Source organism: Uloborus diversus, chromosome 8, assembly GCF_026930045.1.
Source record: "Uloborus diversus isolate 005 chromosome 8, Udiv.v.3.1, whole genome shotgun sequence".
Classification (NCBI taxonomy): domain Eukaryota; kingdom Metazoa; phylum Arthropoda; class Arachnida; order Araneae; family Uloboridae; genus Uloborus; species Uloborus diversus.
Genome location: NC_072738.1, coordinates 54,987,800 through 55,003,636, shown reverse-complemented (window position 1 = coordinate 55,003,636; position 15,837 = coordinate 54,987,800). Strand labels below are relative to the sequence as shown.

Below are 15,837 nucleotides of genomic sequence, written 5' to 3'. Positions count from 1 at the left end.
TGGCCTGTGCTGTGATCAAGCCTGAAGTCTAATTAGTATTTTAAGATGGACAAAAGAAAAAAAAATACATTTGCTACATAATTGTTTTATTCAGAATAAATTAAACTTTTAACTGCACATTTATTGAGAAATAAATAAATTATTGTTTCTATTTAAGTGAATGAAAAATCAATGAAGTTTCTGAGAAACATTTTATTTGCATTTGGAATTTAGTCAAAAGAAGAAAAAAATCATATGATATTTAATTCAGTACACAATTTTCGTTACACAAGTTTTCTGAAGAAATTTAAATTATGAAAATTCCCATTGGAATGTAAATTTGAACTCCTGACATAAATCTGCAGAAATTTTTTCCCGTCTCTAATAATTTTAGGTAACTTCTTTAATTTATTATATTCAGAGCATGTTATTTCATTAACCATGTTAATTTTAACCATTTAGTTTTTATTATTGTTTTAAAACCATTGTTTCATTCATATACCCATTTATGTGCATTTAGGTGTTTTAATTTTGCTCTTTTTATCAATGTAAAGTGAAGCATTTCATTTAAAAACAATCTCATGGAGTGAAATTTTAATGTATTTTAACTTTTAATGTCTGTTTTCTTTTTCTTGAATCTGTAGATTCTACAAGTTCCGGTGGAGAAAGCATGTATGCAATGATGAAGCCAGTTCCTGGTGGAAGCATACCTGGGGTAAATTAAAGCACAGCTTATCGTAACTCCATATCAATTATAGTAGAGTCTTGTCACAGGGTTATAGGCAAGGGGAGGGTTCTTAGGTTTCAAAACCCCTCCGAAACTTTTCAAAAGCATTCCAAAAAGTGCTGTTCATCATACTTTTTTTTTGCTGAAGGAATTATAATTACAGGGTTGCCAACTGCTTCTCATTTTGCGGAGATGCTCCACAAAAATGGCGAACCTCCGCGGCTCTGCAAAGAAGTTCTTTTGCTCCGCATTTCCCGGCCGAAAGTTTTCAAGCTTAAATTTTGCTATTTTATCATAATAAACAGTAAATATGAAAAATTATAAATGTTTATACTCAAAGATTGAAATAGTGTTTAAAGTTGTTTTATTAATTTAAAAATAGTTATTTTTATACTTGTGTTTAAAATGATTAATTAAAGCTATAAAACAATTTTTGATACATGGTTTTAGTTTTTTTTTTGCAAAATAACGAATTGCTCCACAACATTTTAAATTGCTCCTCAAATTGTTTCTCTGAGCTTGGCAACGCTGTAATTACCACTTCATTTTTTAATTTTTTTTTCAATTCTTTTTTTTTTTTCAATTTCATTTGGAAAATGATATTTTTATTGAAAAGTTGTAATATTTAGAGCATTTATTCCTTTATTTATTATATTTGTAGTTATTGCAAACATTTCTTACAAAAACATTTAAAATCATCAACTTTTTTTTTAATTTGAGGCTTCCAAGTTCCGTAATTGACCTAATTAATTATTGTGAAAGCATATTACTTTAAGAAGCATTGCTTCGAATGTGCTCATACATGAGTGTGATCATCAATTCTTTTGAGTTATCGAAAATACATCAATTAATAGAGGTACAAAGGAGTTATGCACTGCACACAGTAGATTTTTTTTCATCATTAATTAAATATATCATCTATTACAATTGCTTAAAATTGCAACAAAAATCAATGAACATTCAATAATAACAAATTTAATTGATTACATAAATTTTACGAAAAATATGTGTGGTAAAAACCCTCCCCGAAACAAAAGTCTGGTTACAGCCATGATTTGTCCTGTGCTATATTCTATCTTACTTAAAATTTCAAGACTACAGTAAACTCTCTATTATTCCCGAAATAGGGTGGTGGTGACCACAGATAAGCGAATTTTGTGGAGTATCTAGAAAAATAGGTAAAAAAAACGACACTTGTGTTCACATTAGAGGTGCGACATCGATGGCAAAACATCGATGCTTTAAAACATTGATGTTCCAAATTAAAACATCGATGGTATTGATACATCGACTAAAAACATCGATGTTTTCAAACATCGATCTTTTTTTCAATATATAACATACATATTTGAGTGTACAACACTACAGACTTAAATATATGATAATCTCTAGCAAATGTTTCTTAATGGATCAGTAAATTCTTTTTTGGCATTGCATCAATTCATTTTATTATAGCTATTTTTTCATAAATTTCTAAGTAAAGCCAATAGTAAATTATATACTACATATATTCTCTAACCAATTATGTACAACATCACATTTCGCAAGTCAACAGAAAAATAAACAAATCAGACCAGAGGAAGCTTTCCTCTCGCCGTTGAAGCTTAAATAGTTTTGGGAAATTTCAGATAATCTTAACACCGGCAGCAGCAAATTTACTTTCTTTGAATTTTTCTATGCTATTTTCCAAGCAATGAGGATTCTGAGCCAACCTTGGAGAAACAATTTGAGAAGCATATGTGGTGGTTTTAAGAAACATTTTGAAATTTGGCAGAGCAGCCCCGTATTTTGCATAAAATTCAATTAAAAAAACGAAAACCACGCGTCTTAAATTGTTTTTGAGCTTTGATAATCATTTTAAGCACTATCATAAAATAAAAAAACAGCTTTAAACACGATGTCATGCTTGAAAACGCTCGGCCGGGAAATGCAAAGCAAAATAACTTTTTTGCAGAGCTCAGGAGTTACGCAGTTTTTGCGGAGCAGTTGGCACCCCTGTTTGAGCTTATTTTGCATGGTAGCTGACAGGAGCTCAGCTAAAACAGTTTTCAAATTTAGGTGATGTAGATGTTTCCGAGAGTTCAATGCTTTTGGGTCAATTTATAGATACCATCGGGTTTTTTTTCTTATTTTGAAGATCGATGTTTTGAATCATTGATGTTTTTCAATCGATGTCAATTCTATGTAAAAAATTTCATTACAATTTTCAACTAAAATACAAAAACATCGACATCGAAAGAACATCGAACCCAAAACATTGATGTTCCAAAAACATTGAAAGTTAAACATCGATGTTAAAAACATCGATGTTTCCAAAACATCGACCTCGATGTCGCACCCCTTGTTCACATACGTTGAAACTATAGCTAGAAAGTAATAACAGCGTGTGTAAAAGTTAAACAAGGATTGCACATTGTTGCAATCGGATGACACACATACACGAGTAAAACGTGCAAACAGATATGAGTGAAACAGATCAAGCTAAGTTGCACCAAAAACACATCAAAGAAGGGAGGAGAGCATAACTTTTTTTTTCAAACAAAACTGGTCTAGTCATACACATGTAGATCAAGAAATCAGTAAGTAGCGCAGATCTAAAGCAGTAAATAATGTGGACCTAAAAATCTGTAAGTAGTGCAGATCCAAAGTAGCAAGTAGTGTAGATTTAAAAATCATGTTTCGGTGACCTTGGAAGGTTTTATGTCATTGGAAGGGATGGGAAAAAAAGAAATAGGGTTGTCTAAAAATATAATTTCCACTTTTTTTATTAAAATAGTTGCATTTATCTACATTCTGTTAATCATCAGCGAAAAAAAATTTAGAAAATGTGGAAGACAGTGGATAAGCCGCTCACAGATAGTAGATAATTTACTGTAGAAAAATTGAAATTTACCGTTCAGGAATATTTTAGCCAAGATAAGTTAATTGAGATTTTAAAAACTCTTCTGCCTGCATATCCAGTTTTGCTATATGAATAAAAATACAAAAGTGACGACCACCAATAGGAGGCTGATCTTAGTCAGTGGCAGCTTTATGATGTCTCACTTTAAAAGCACCCTTACAACATAACAACCCTGAAGAAGATCCAACAAAGCACATAAAAATATTTTACTTAGTTCTGTTCATCTCTAGGGGGCTCCAAAAATCCATTGCCCCAAACCTATAAATTCACCACTGGTCTTAGCTTCATTTGCTTCATTGACATCTTTCTTAAAAACCAAATTATTTGATGTTTAGAGGCATCACTGACTAAATAATGTCAGTATTCTAATGCCACAGAAAGTGGATCATTTTTAAGGCGGATGCAGACGGATAGTGTCCTCACTTTTTAATTTCAATAACTTGTGTTCCCAATTGTAAGACAACCTTTTTTTTTCTCTACACTATACTGCCATGCTAAATACATAACTGGTATCTGCTCTTTTTTTTAAAATCAAAATTGAGTTATTTTCACCAGCTGGTTCTTCACATAACATAATATTTCAAATATTACTCTTTATCTTGGGTTATGTGGAGTAAAACAATTTTTAAATTAATTTATTAAAAACCTGGGCTTTAAGTAAACAAATGGCTTCAGCAAAAATTGTGCAAAATGTCACCTTCTTAATCCTTATTATTTTCCCAGTATGTATCTAAACAAATGCTACTGTATTAATGTGTATAGATGAATTCAGTTTAATTATCCAATATGTGACAAAGTAATTTCTTTATTGAGAATACTTGAATGTATACCATGCAAAATTTTCATAATTAATTTTATTTATTTTAGTTCCCCATGGGACCAGGACCTGAAGGGCCAATGGGATCTATGGGACCAGAAATGGGACCACCAGTCATGAATGGAATGTCATCTGCAGGTAAATGAAATGCCCACCATGATGCACGTTGAACAAAAATCATACATTGGCTTTGTTGAAGGATAATGTTGTAAAACTTTATCTCGCTGCTTACATTCACTGATCATCACATGACAGATAATGACGTCAGCGGTTACTAACCGGTTGTTCACCAACCAATGCTTCATGGAACGCTTTTGGTTGATCGCCGGTTACTTGCCCAGACACGCTGGTGAAAAATACTTATAATTGGTCAAAAATGTCACGTGGTTCAATCAACCAGCTTAAATTGCAGTCAACCGGTAGATGAACCAGTGAGGCTCATAGAACAACATCGGTAGCAACCAGTTAACCAGTAGCTCTCATAGAACGCTGCGGTTAGTTACTGTTTAGTCACAGGTCAGTCACCGGTCAACCAGTTGGTCGGGGAACGCAACCATAGTAACTTTAAGAAAAAAAAATCAAATTAGGAGCAAAAAAAAACTTTTACCTCGATTGATCTTTTGTAATGCAATAGTTACATTTTTGCTACTGAAAACTGAGCTTGAATTACTTAAAGAATCAGCGAGATTTAAAAATAATCATTTCTGCTTAAGAAATATTTTGAAACACATGTTTTGTTTTCTATGCTTCAATTTTTTCTTGTTTTACTTTGATCAGTAGTTCATCTGTTTAATTTCTACAGTTATTGATATTTGGATAATTCATTTAGTATTTAATTATTAAGAGATACACATATTTATTATTATGTACAGTCAAGTCCCGACTTACGCGATGGATGCGTTCCAAGCCCCTTCGCATAAGTTGAAATTTCGCGTTGTGGAAAAGGGTATCTGTAAAGACTTTTATAAACATACCCATACGATTAAAGACACTTGTAAACACCACCTCAAACTGTTAAAAACCATTTCTTAACTATACATTACTGTTTCTTAAATAAAAAATTGAATTTTTATTTATTGTATTTGAAAAAAAACATTTTATTTAACACAAAAAACTGCTACGATGCACAAAATCAATGATCATTGGGAAAGGAAGACGTAAAATAAACCACTACGGTACGTACGTTATGTAGTAAGAAAAACAAATTCACTATAGTTGTTGAAACTTTCTCTTTTTCCTTCTATCTTCACAAACTTTAAATGAAACAGCGCTCTTAAGTGTCATTATATTTCATCAACTTTCCCATATAGAATGAAAAAAATAAATGGAAAATGAGGAGTAGTTATTTCTATAAGCGATGTTCAGACTTGTACGGTGTGGGAACTTCCGCTCTCAGCGATGCCAAAGGGATGAAGATCCATTCACGAAAAAAACCGCGATTCCCTTCGGAAAATTTTCATGTTGCGGGTGAAGAATTCGCATTAGAAATAAAATTCTTTACCGAGAAAAAAATCGCGTTATAGCCATTTCGCGTAAGTCGGATCACGTTGTAGCGGGAGTCGACTGTATAACCCACCTAATATAATTAGAAAATTTAGGAATTCGTTAAAGCATTGGTTATTTTAAAGTTATTCAGATAGAGCAAAAAAATCTTTTCTTAAAGTTTTTTCCCAAAAAAAGATAAATTTATTCTATATATTACAACTATTACTAAAAACTCAGTGAAATTTTAAAATGCCTCTGAAATAAATAAGTGTAATATCAATGGTACATATACATAAACATACAATTTGTTTAATGTCCGAAAAATAAGCGCACACAGTTTTAGTGCCAACTTCTGATACTTAATTTAATGATTTTGACCTGCATCTTAATAATAGAGAATGGCATGCAAAAGACTACAAGTCTTTAACTGAGTATGACTTTTTAATGACAACATGGTACTTTTTTTTTCTTGTAGTAATAATAACTCCTTCATCATTTTAAAACTTTAAAGGTCCAATATTTTGCTCTTTTGCTTGATTAATATTTCTTCAGATATTTAATGGATTAAGAGCCACTTTTGCCATTAAAAGATATAATTAACATTTTAATATTTTTTTTAAATTAGAAACCTGGGGAAAAGTATAATTAGCCAAAGAAAAGTGATGGCATATCTAATTTTCAAGCATTTCATATAATTCATGTTCTTTAACTCCTTGAAGCAAATGGAAATAGTAAAAATTAACTTTGAAAATATTGTATCTAATATGAATCCCCAAAAATGTTTCAGTAATACATTTCTGTTGGTGTTTTTTAGTTTGGAGAATTTTTTTTTTAACTTCAAGTTTTTTTTCTTGATAAAATTTTTTTGTAGCAATGAGCACTCACACGATTTTTATGAATGTTTTTTTATACCTAAAAACTCGAGTTTTTCTCTTTAAATTAATTTCAAGGATCATGTATCAAATAATGAATAAGTTAATCAGTGTAGTTATTCAGTTTTCTTTAGTTTTTTTAAAAACACATTTCCATCTTTTTTCTGATTGAAAAAGACATTTTTCTCTCTCTGCACAATTTCACTTTTTTTTTCTGATAAAAAAAAAGGTTGTTGAAATCTGCATTGAGAAAAAAATGTTCTTTCTCTAGTATCTACCCTGTTTATATTTTCAGTAAAAAACTTAGCATTTAATCTGAAGAATGATTTTAGAAACGTGAGAATTACCTTTGGAATTAAAAAAATCTGACTTGTTTCTTTTAGGTGATACATTGGATGGCATGAAAAATTCCCCCGCCAATGGTCCTGGCACGCCCAGGGAGGAAGGACCTTCGATAGGTGATTACGGAATACCTGGCTATGGGCAAGAAAATGTAAGTTTTGTTACTCAAATAGAACTTTTAAGATTTGTACAGTACAGTTAAACTCCAGAATCCTCTGGAGTTATGCAGGTTGAGAGGAATATTTTTTAAAAGAAAAAGATATGAGTCATAAGGACACACAAACTTTTATCTTGCCTTTTTTTCCTGACACTATCTTTCACACCACGCTCTTTTTCTTTTTGCATCTCACCTGTCACATTCGCAGCAAAATTGTGCATTTTAATGAAGAAAATAGATTATGTACAACAAGAAAATTAAACAATACTCAAAATCTGTTTTTTAATTGTTACCAAAAACAGTGAAAAATAATTGCAATTATAAAGTTAATTTTGTTATCAACAGTTAACAAACTAATTTGAAGGCTGAACTTAAGCAGTGTCAATTAAATTTTTAAACAAATGGGCTTGACTTGAATCAAAGAAATCTTTGCAAACTTTTCATGGAAATAAGTGTATAAGTTATTTTTTGCAAGGTTCAGTCATTAGTCAGGCAGAAAAAGTTACTGATATAGGTGTCTTAATAAGTCAGGATTTAAAGTTCAGCCAACAGTGTAGCATAGCTAGCAACAAAGCCAATAAGATGCTTGGGTTTATCAGTAGATCTATTTCAAACAAATCTAAAGTTCTTCTGCCCTTATATAGAAGTTTGGTAAGACCACATTTGAAGTATGCTGTTCAGTTTTGGTCTCCTTATCTTAAGAAAGATATTAATGTATTGGAAAGGGTTCAAAGGCGGGTTACAATGCTAATAAATGGACTTTTTCATTTAGACCATGATTCCAGGCTTAGAAGGCTAAAAATGTAGTCTTGAGCAAAGAAGAGACCGAGGGGACATGATTCAGTTGTTTAAATTTATTAAAATGAAAGATGTTACGGGGCTGAAGTTTAGCTCTGAAAACAGGACAAGGGGTCATTGTTGTAAGCTATTTAAATCTCAGGTTAACACGGATATTAGGAAAAATTATTATTATAGCAGGGTAGTGGAACCTTGAAACAGCTTACCGGAAGAGGTGGTAATGAGCACGGGAGTAGATAATTTTAAGAAGGCCATTGATCTTCACTGGGGATTGTAAATTGACTAGGACCAGTCTAGCTGGGCCCAGAGCCTGTTGCTGGTCGTCACTTTTGTATTTGTATTTGTAAACTTGTATTATTTAAAAAGTTCAAAATAAACAAAATTCACAAATATATGCTTTCTTAAGTTCAGCCTGAAAATTAGTTTATTAAATTTATTAACAAAACTGACTTAATAACTACTATTTTTTTTAATTGTTTTTGGCAACAATTAAAAAACAACTGAGTCACTTCCATCACACAAGTAGGTGGAGGATCATAATTTCAAAGCTCTCTCACACATAAAAAGTTTCACTTCAAAACTTTTCCCATGATACTTCTCACAAAATTGTCAGAGTGTTTATTCTATATTTTGGATTGATGACACCCAAAATGTCTTGACACTTTGTGCTGCTTCGTCAATTTAGAAACCAATTGTCAGTTCTGATCAAGTCTGAGGAGGTACTCCAGTTTTTTCAGAAATTTAAATTTTTTTGTTTATTAACTGCTGCCTTCTTGACAAACAGCAGAACTTCTATTTAAAAATTTAAAAGCTTAAAAATGAACACCATTGAGTGCTTTTGTGATTGACTTACTTATCAAAAAGTGATCTGCATTAGTGGAGTTTGGTTGTTCAGATCAAAAATGTCTGAGATTTAAGCAGGTTTCTATTTGTGCTTTGTGACCTTTCAACTCTTTGTATTTAAAAGCAGATATATTTTTAGAAAGGATTTTTTTTAAATTAAATTAGTAAGAGGAGTGTAAACTTTGTTAGTCATGCTTATATAAAACAAAAATTGAACAATTTTACAATCTGACGTAGAAGAATACAAAAATTGTCAAAAATAACATGGTTTATTTTTCTTTTGTTTTACACCTGGTATCCCTACTTTGCATGTGTAAGGTCCAACTGTGAGCGTGCATGGGGGGGGGGGAATCTAAAAGCTTTTTTTTTTTTTGTTTTATCCATGAGAACTAATAAGAAAATAGTAATAATATTAACAATAATCTAAAGTTTGTTCATTTAATCTAAATTTTTCCATAAAGAAATATAAATACAAATGTGACAGCCAGCAACAGTCTCTGGGGCCAGCTAGGCTGGTCCTAGTCAATTTATAAGTCACCAATGAAGATCAATGGCCCTCTTAAAGCTATCCACCTCCCTTGCTCATTACCGCCTCTTTTGGTAAGCTGTTCCAAGGGCCCTTGACCCTACTAAAGAAGTAATTTTCCTAATTTTCAGGTTAGCTTGAGATTAGAATAGCTTAAAACAATGACCCCTCGCCCTGCTTTCCGTGCAAAAATTTAACCCTTAAACATATTTCATTTTGATAAATTTAAACAAGTGAATCATGTCCCCTCTCATTCAAAAATCATAGCTATTGAGACTTTAAGCTATACAAAGATCTTTACTTGGAAAATTTTCATTCTACTAACATTCTTTTGGTTTTCAATTACTAAAAAATAAAAATGTGTGAAAACTTTGTTTATGAACTTGTTAATGAATACTGTTTCCTATTTAAAAAAATAAGTGCTTTACCTTGTATCTTTCAGGACCAAAACGAATCTGCGGCAATACTGAAAATAAAAGAAAGTATGCAGGAAGAAGCGAAAAGGTTTGAAAAGGACACTCCGGCTGAACATCCTGATTATTTCATGCAATAATTTGTGCTTTGTGCAAAATACATCAAAACATGTAAAACTACTGTCAAAAGCAAAAACTGTACCATAACAAGGCCCCAAAAGTGAGAGCATTTTCTTCCAATGTGTTCTTACAGATTATCAAGACTAAATAAATTATATACTATATAAAAAATAATGCTATAGTGTGAAAAAAAATGAACAAGGCCACCTGTTTTGCATATTTCCACATCCCATTGTATAGATAAGTTTTGCTTTCATCATCTGCACCTTGCCCAGTCATTTAGTGTGAGCTCATTTGAAGCTGAAATTTAAGAAAAAGCATCACGAAATTTAAATACTCATTTGACACCACAGGATATAATATCTTTATAGAGAATGTAATATAAACACAATTGTAATATTAAACAACAAGAGTGAATATATATGTATTTTTATTGCTGATCAGAGTCATCTGAAACTAAGTACAAGACTGATTGTATAGTACCTTCATCAAACGAACATTTTTCCGGATCTGGTGGTCCTGTGAATGTGGGGCATATCTGTACAGCGATGCGAATTTAAATGCTATGCAAGACCAAAGTGTCATTCTCCTTCAACGAGAAAAACTTAAAAGGCTGTGTGTTTTTACAGACATTTTACAAGACTGTTACTAAATACAGTGTTTGTTACCTGGGGAACAAGTTTTTGTGTAAAATATAAACATTGGTGAGCCACTCTTTTTTTTTTTTTCATGTGTAATGTCACCACTCTCAGTATTGTTATCTATTGGTCATATCAACACTACAACTTTCATTCTAGTTGAACAGAAAACAAAAAAGGCATTTATCGAATGTTCGACCACAAAGACCAAAAATCAACTATTGAACAAATGAAATTATATTGTGAAAATTTTACAGCTTGTATTTTGTGATTTTATCCTTACATTCAATTTTAATTTTTAAAAATGTTTTGTTTTTCCACCTTTTCTTACTTCTCAAAATATTTCCCTCCTTTTTGCAGGAATATTTTAACATTTTAGAATTACAATTTGTCTATTCCATTGCTTTTTTTTTTTTTTTTTGTACAAGTGTTATTTCATATGTGATTTACGGAGAGTTAGACTAATGGCATATTCAAACAGAGAGAAACATCTATATCCCCCTCTACACCCCAAATGCCCTATAAAAAGAGCAAGAAAATGCAGTTTCCTTTAAACACTTAATAATTTCAAAGTTGATGAGCAATTGAACCTTTTTATACTAATAACGTGTTTAGTACAGTCTGAAACAGTCTAGTTTAGTCTGTCCTCAATCCAGAAAAAAAAGTTCATTACACATAAAACTGGTAATGAAAGTTACTTAAAATGTGGTTTCAATGCAATTTTGAACAATTTTGTCATTTACCATTTACCACATAAAAGACACAATTGTTCTAAGTAAAAACCAACCAACGTACTTGCTTTGTAAAAAAACAAGGAAGTTCTTGAAATAGAGTTCCTGCCATTCATGTGATAAACAATAAACACAACATGCATTTTTAACGAAAGAAAAATGCAAAATAATTATGATTGGATGGAGTTAGAATTTTTTTAAATTTCCCTCCATAGAATGAATTAATTTTAGTTATTTATACTTTTTTCAAAGAAAAATATTTTAAAAAAATCTGATCATTGCTGAAATTTTATTAAATACAGAAATTTACATAGTACAATTTTTGCTTTAACCTAGAGGTCAGACTGTGCTTATGTGATATGAATGACTATGTACAAATGTAGTAAGTGACTTTTTTTCTTTTTTACTGAAATTAGGTTAGTGAATTTGAGGGTTTCATGCTAACCATTTGAAATTTATTGCTATTGTTAACTTCTTTTGAAGTTTGAATACAATAGTAAAATTTCAGAATTGTGTATTTATATCTTTATGCAACATTAAACTTAAAAAAGCTCTGCTAAAACATTGACAAAAGTCACCACCTTCCCAGTATAAATTTTTTGGATATGCCATTGAATCTGACTCGACTGTTTGGCAATTTCACAGTATTAGATGTATCATGGTTACACAAAACACTCTACAAAGACTCCAAATAATGTTGCATTCTTTTTTTATTGCATGAAATTTACTAGGAACTTTTATATAATTCAATTAAGTTTTGAATATTTCCACAAACAACAGTTAACTAATTTCTTTTGCTCAATTACTGATGTACCTCATAAGATGCATCTGTTACTAAGCCAAAGAATATTATTTTAATTAAGCAGTAAGTTACCACCTTTAAGACAGGGCTAAAACTTATTGACAAGTTGAACTACGCCAATTATGCAGACTTTTGGTGGTGTGCGAAATTTGTTTTCAATTCATTGGCCCTCTTGGCTTCAGTGAGAGGACATCTGCCTCCAGCTCAGTTATGGTATATTCCAGACTAAAGAACCCCTAACAAGGACAAAACTACTGTATCTGAATGGCATAACCAGGCTGTCTGCATATTGCATGTATTATTTAAATGTTTCTGGGTACCTTCAAAATTTAATAACATTACTAGCTGCGTCGCCCGGCTTTGCATGGTCTACCTTGAAAGTTAAAGTTATGACAAGTGACGCACACATAGTTCAACAATTACGCTTAAACGAAAAAAAATCAGTAAAATTTTGCGGCAGATTCCGGAAATATAACCAAAAAGGAAACATTTTAAATCTCTCAAGTACAGGAAAAGCCTCAAAATAAAACCCAGATTTTTATTTGTTCATATTTGAGAAAAAAATGGCAGCAGATCTTTCTTCTCAATGATTTTCTTCTTGCTACAAATTTCAATAACAACATTGTTGCGGAAAGTTGAGATGAAGTACTGAATAATATTTTGAATGGAGGAAATCCATCAAAAAATATTGATTTTATGTCAAAATTTAAGTATCATAATAAATAGTTTTGAATTGATATCTTCGCTAATTATTATCCGAGGTTTATGTTAAATAGCCAAACATAAAGATGGGAATATTACGAATCCATCGATACCTGGTTTGATTCAGTTTACTGGCATTCGGGAGAAGTATCTCAGACATAGATAGATACATACGCTCAGCTTTTAATTATGTAAGATATAGATTATGCCCTGCTACTTTTGGTAGGGCTGTGGGCACTTGGAACAGCTTAACGGAAGAAGCTGTAATGAGCTAAACGGTAGATAGCCTTAAGAGGGCCATTGATCTTCAATGAGAACTAATTAATTGTCTAGGATAAGCCCAGCTGGGTCAAGAGCTTGTTGCTGGTCCTCAAATTAGTATTTGTAGAAGTAGAGTCTATGTTCTTCATAAAATTCTTGCAATGAAGCAAAAATATATCCTAGTTGGAGTCTTTGTGCAACAATGGTAAGTTTCTTAAAATGGAATTGTCCTATTTCTACTACTGCAGACTGTAAATTCTGTACAAAAATGATCGATTCTGTATCCATAGTGCTTAGGAGAGCAAAAACAAGCTTTACCTGCAGAAAGCTGTAGCAAAGTCACAAACTTGGCAACAAACAAATTGTACGCAAGATGGAGGATGAATAACATCGAGCATCAACATTCCGAAAGCGAACCTGCCCCATCGCATTGGGATGCAAATGTGATCTCATTACAAGATTACTCTTACTATGGAAGTATACACAACATGAAAGCCCATTGTAATGTAACTTGAGTAAAATAGACTAAAAGGTCCTGTGACCGAATATTGTACATACTATATATTCGAGAGTTCTGTGCTGTTGCCTGTGTATTTGAGTATTGTGCTGGCTAGAGTTTATAATGATTTTCATTCCTTGTAAATTCAGGATTTCCTTTCTCTTGTTATTTTTATCTAATAGTGACAAACTCCAATATGGAAAACATAAATCTGTAAATGAAATTCACTCATATTTTTTCTCCAGCCATGATAATACTCTAAGAATCGCTTTTGATTATATAAACTATATAAGCATAAAAATTAATGGCATAAAAATTAATGTTGGTTAGTTGAAATGTGAAAGTTTAGAATTATCCAATACCAAAAATAAAAATTTTAAGAATACTAAGGCTCTTTTAAAAAATTTAAAAACTAAGGCTTTTTGTTAGTTTTTTTTTTTTTTTTTAACTTTTGTACCCAACATTTAACTATAAATAATTATGACTTTTTTTTCTTTTAATTTTTGTCGAAAACTGTTAGAATGTAGAATTTAGATCATCAAAAATTTGTTTATTCTATTTCATAGATATGCTATTACATAGAAATTTTGGGGCCAATCAGAAACAAATTTATGAGGTTATCCGTATCTTTCAATTAACCTATATTATAAAATCTCTTTCCCTTTCAAACGCTGAACCCCAAGGGGAAAAAGCTCCCTCCCTACTGTATATGATCCTATTTCTTCCTTTAATAATACTACTTGCAAAAAACTTTAGATATTCCGTAAAAAAAACTACCTTTTTAGACGTTCCATGCGTCAAACAACTAACTATTTAACTAACTGATACCAAATAAATGCCCATAAAAGCTATGGATAATAATCAACTCCAAGTAATGAATATGACATTGCTATCTGGAGTGAGATGAGGGTTCTCCATTTACAGTTTAAAAATACCGTATTTTGATGAAATTGAGCCTAATGCAATATTGATGTGTACACATGTAACTTGTGTTTGTGTAGTGTTGTTGTTTTTATTTATTTATTTTTATTTTATTTTAAGCAACACCTCATCTGCCGTCTTGAAAACCCCCTCATAACTATACATAATATTTGTCCATATTGGACAATGAAGATAAATCCAAAGCTGTTTGTAGATTATACATGTTTACAAAGAATGCTTTTAAAAGAATTGAGTTATCAATCAATTATGAATTTATATACATGCAGTTGAACTTGTTGCACAAGTACAGCTTATCTCTTTACTAGGCAGTAATATTTTGATACTTTTAATTGCACATGAAAATAATTTTCTTTTCATTTCCATTTTTTTTTTCCTTTTCTTCATATTGATGTACGGAGCAGCGAAACCGTTATTATGACAGCATTTTTAGCTGAACTTTAGCGACATTTTCACACATATCATACAAAGTATTTTTGACATTTCTAAATGGCAAATACCATTTTTATTCATACTGAACAAACTATTCCACATATGCATGCACTATACATATTGTACATTGTACATTTTATCACTCATCATAGCATCATTTTTATTTTTTACTTATAAGAAGAAGTTTTAATATTGATGAAAGTAATTCTGAATGGCTTGTTATTTTACACCATAATTAATTTATACACATTTTTACATGATTTTACATTAAAGATTTCAGTTGAACATAATTTATTATTTTTGATCAACTTGCACATAGTCATTGAGACAAGTTCGTCTGCATATTTATTTATTCAATTGACACACAAATAATTCTTTCTGCAAAAACTTGATACAGAATAAATCTCAGTATCATATAATTTAATTTTTCATTTATATGCATTACTCTTGCTGTGAGAAAAATAGTTTATATTACAATGTGAAAAGTATTCTTACCAGGAAACCACACAAATAGTGGAATAATGAAAAAATTTAAATAAGTAATAACCAAAAGAGCAAATGGAGACAATTTTTAACATCAAAAAATTTATCCCCTTTTAACCCGTAGTGACATTTAAGATCTTAGAGGGTGCCTAAATTTAAGAAAAGGCACCACATTTAAAGACTTGGCGAGAGAAATGGAATCTACCACAGGACTTCACTGTTTGCATGATTCAAGACATCCATCTGCAAAGCGTGTGAAAGGTGTCTTCCATTTATTGCTGAAACTCGCTAAATTTGGTGACTTTTCTTCAAAATTTCAGCAGAACTTAAGATAATTTGCATCCAAAAACATGTTTCAACATATGCAAT

The 15,837-nt window shown here is 31.3% G+C and overlaps 1 protein-coding gene across 1 annotated transcript in view; it reads left to right on the top strand.

The window, feature by feature from the left end:
* The window catches only part of LOC129228049 (single-stranded DNA-binding protein 3-like), a gene marked incomplete at its 5' end in the record, with an annotated part of 396,346 nt that extends 383,712 nt beyond the window's left edge, over positions 1–12,634 (top strand). The window contains 4 exon segments of the mRNA XM_054862684.1: positions 624–694; positions 4,476–4,563; positions 7,166–7,275; positions 9,891–12,634. Coding sequence (XP_054718659.1) covers positions 624–694; positions 4,476–4,563; positions 7,166–7,275; positions 9,891–10,001 — 380 coding nt within the window.
* Between the last annotated feature and the right edge of the window lie 3,203 nt (positions 12,635–15,837).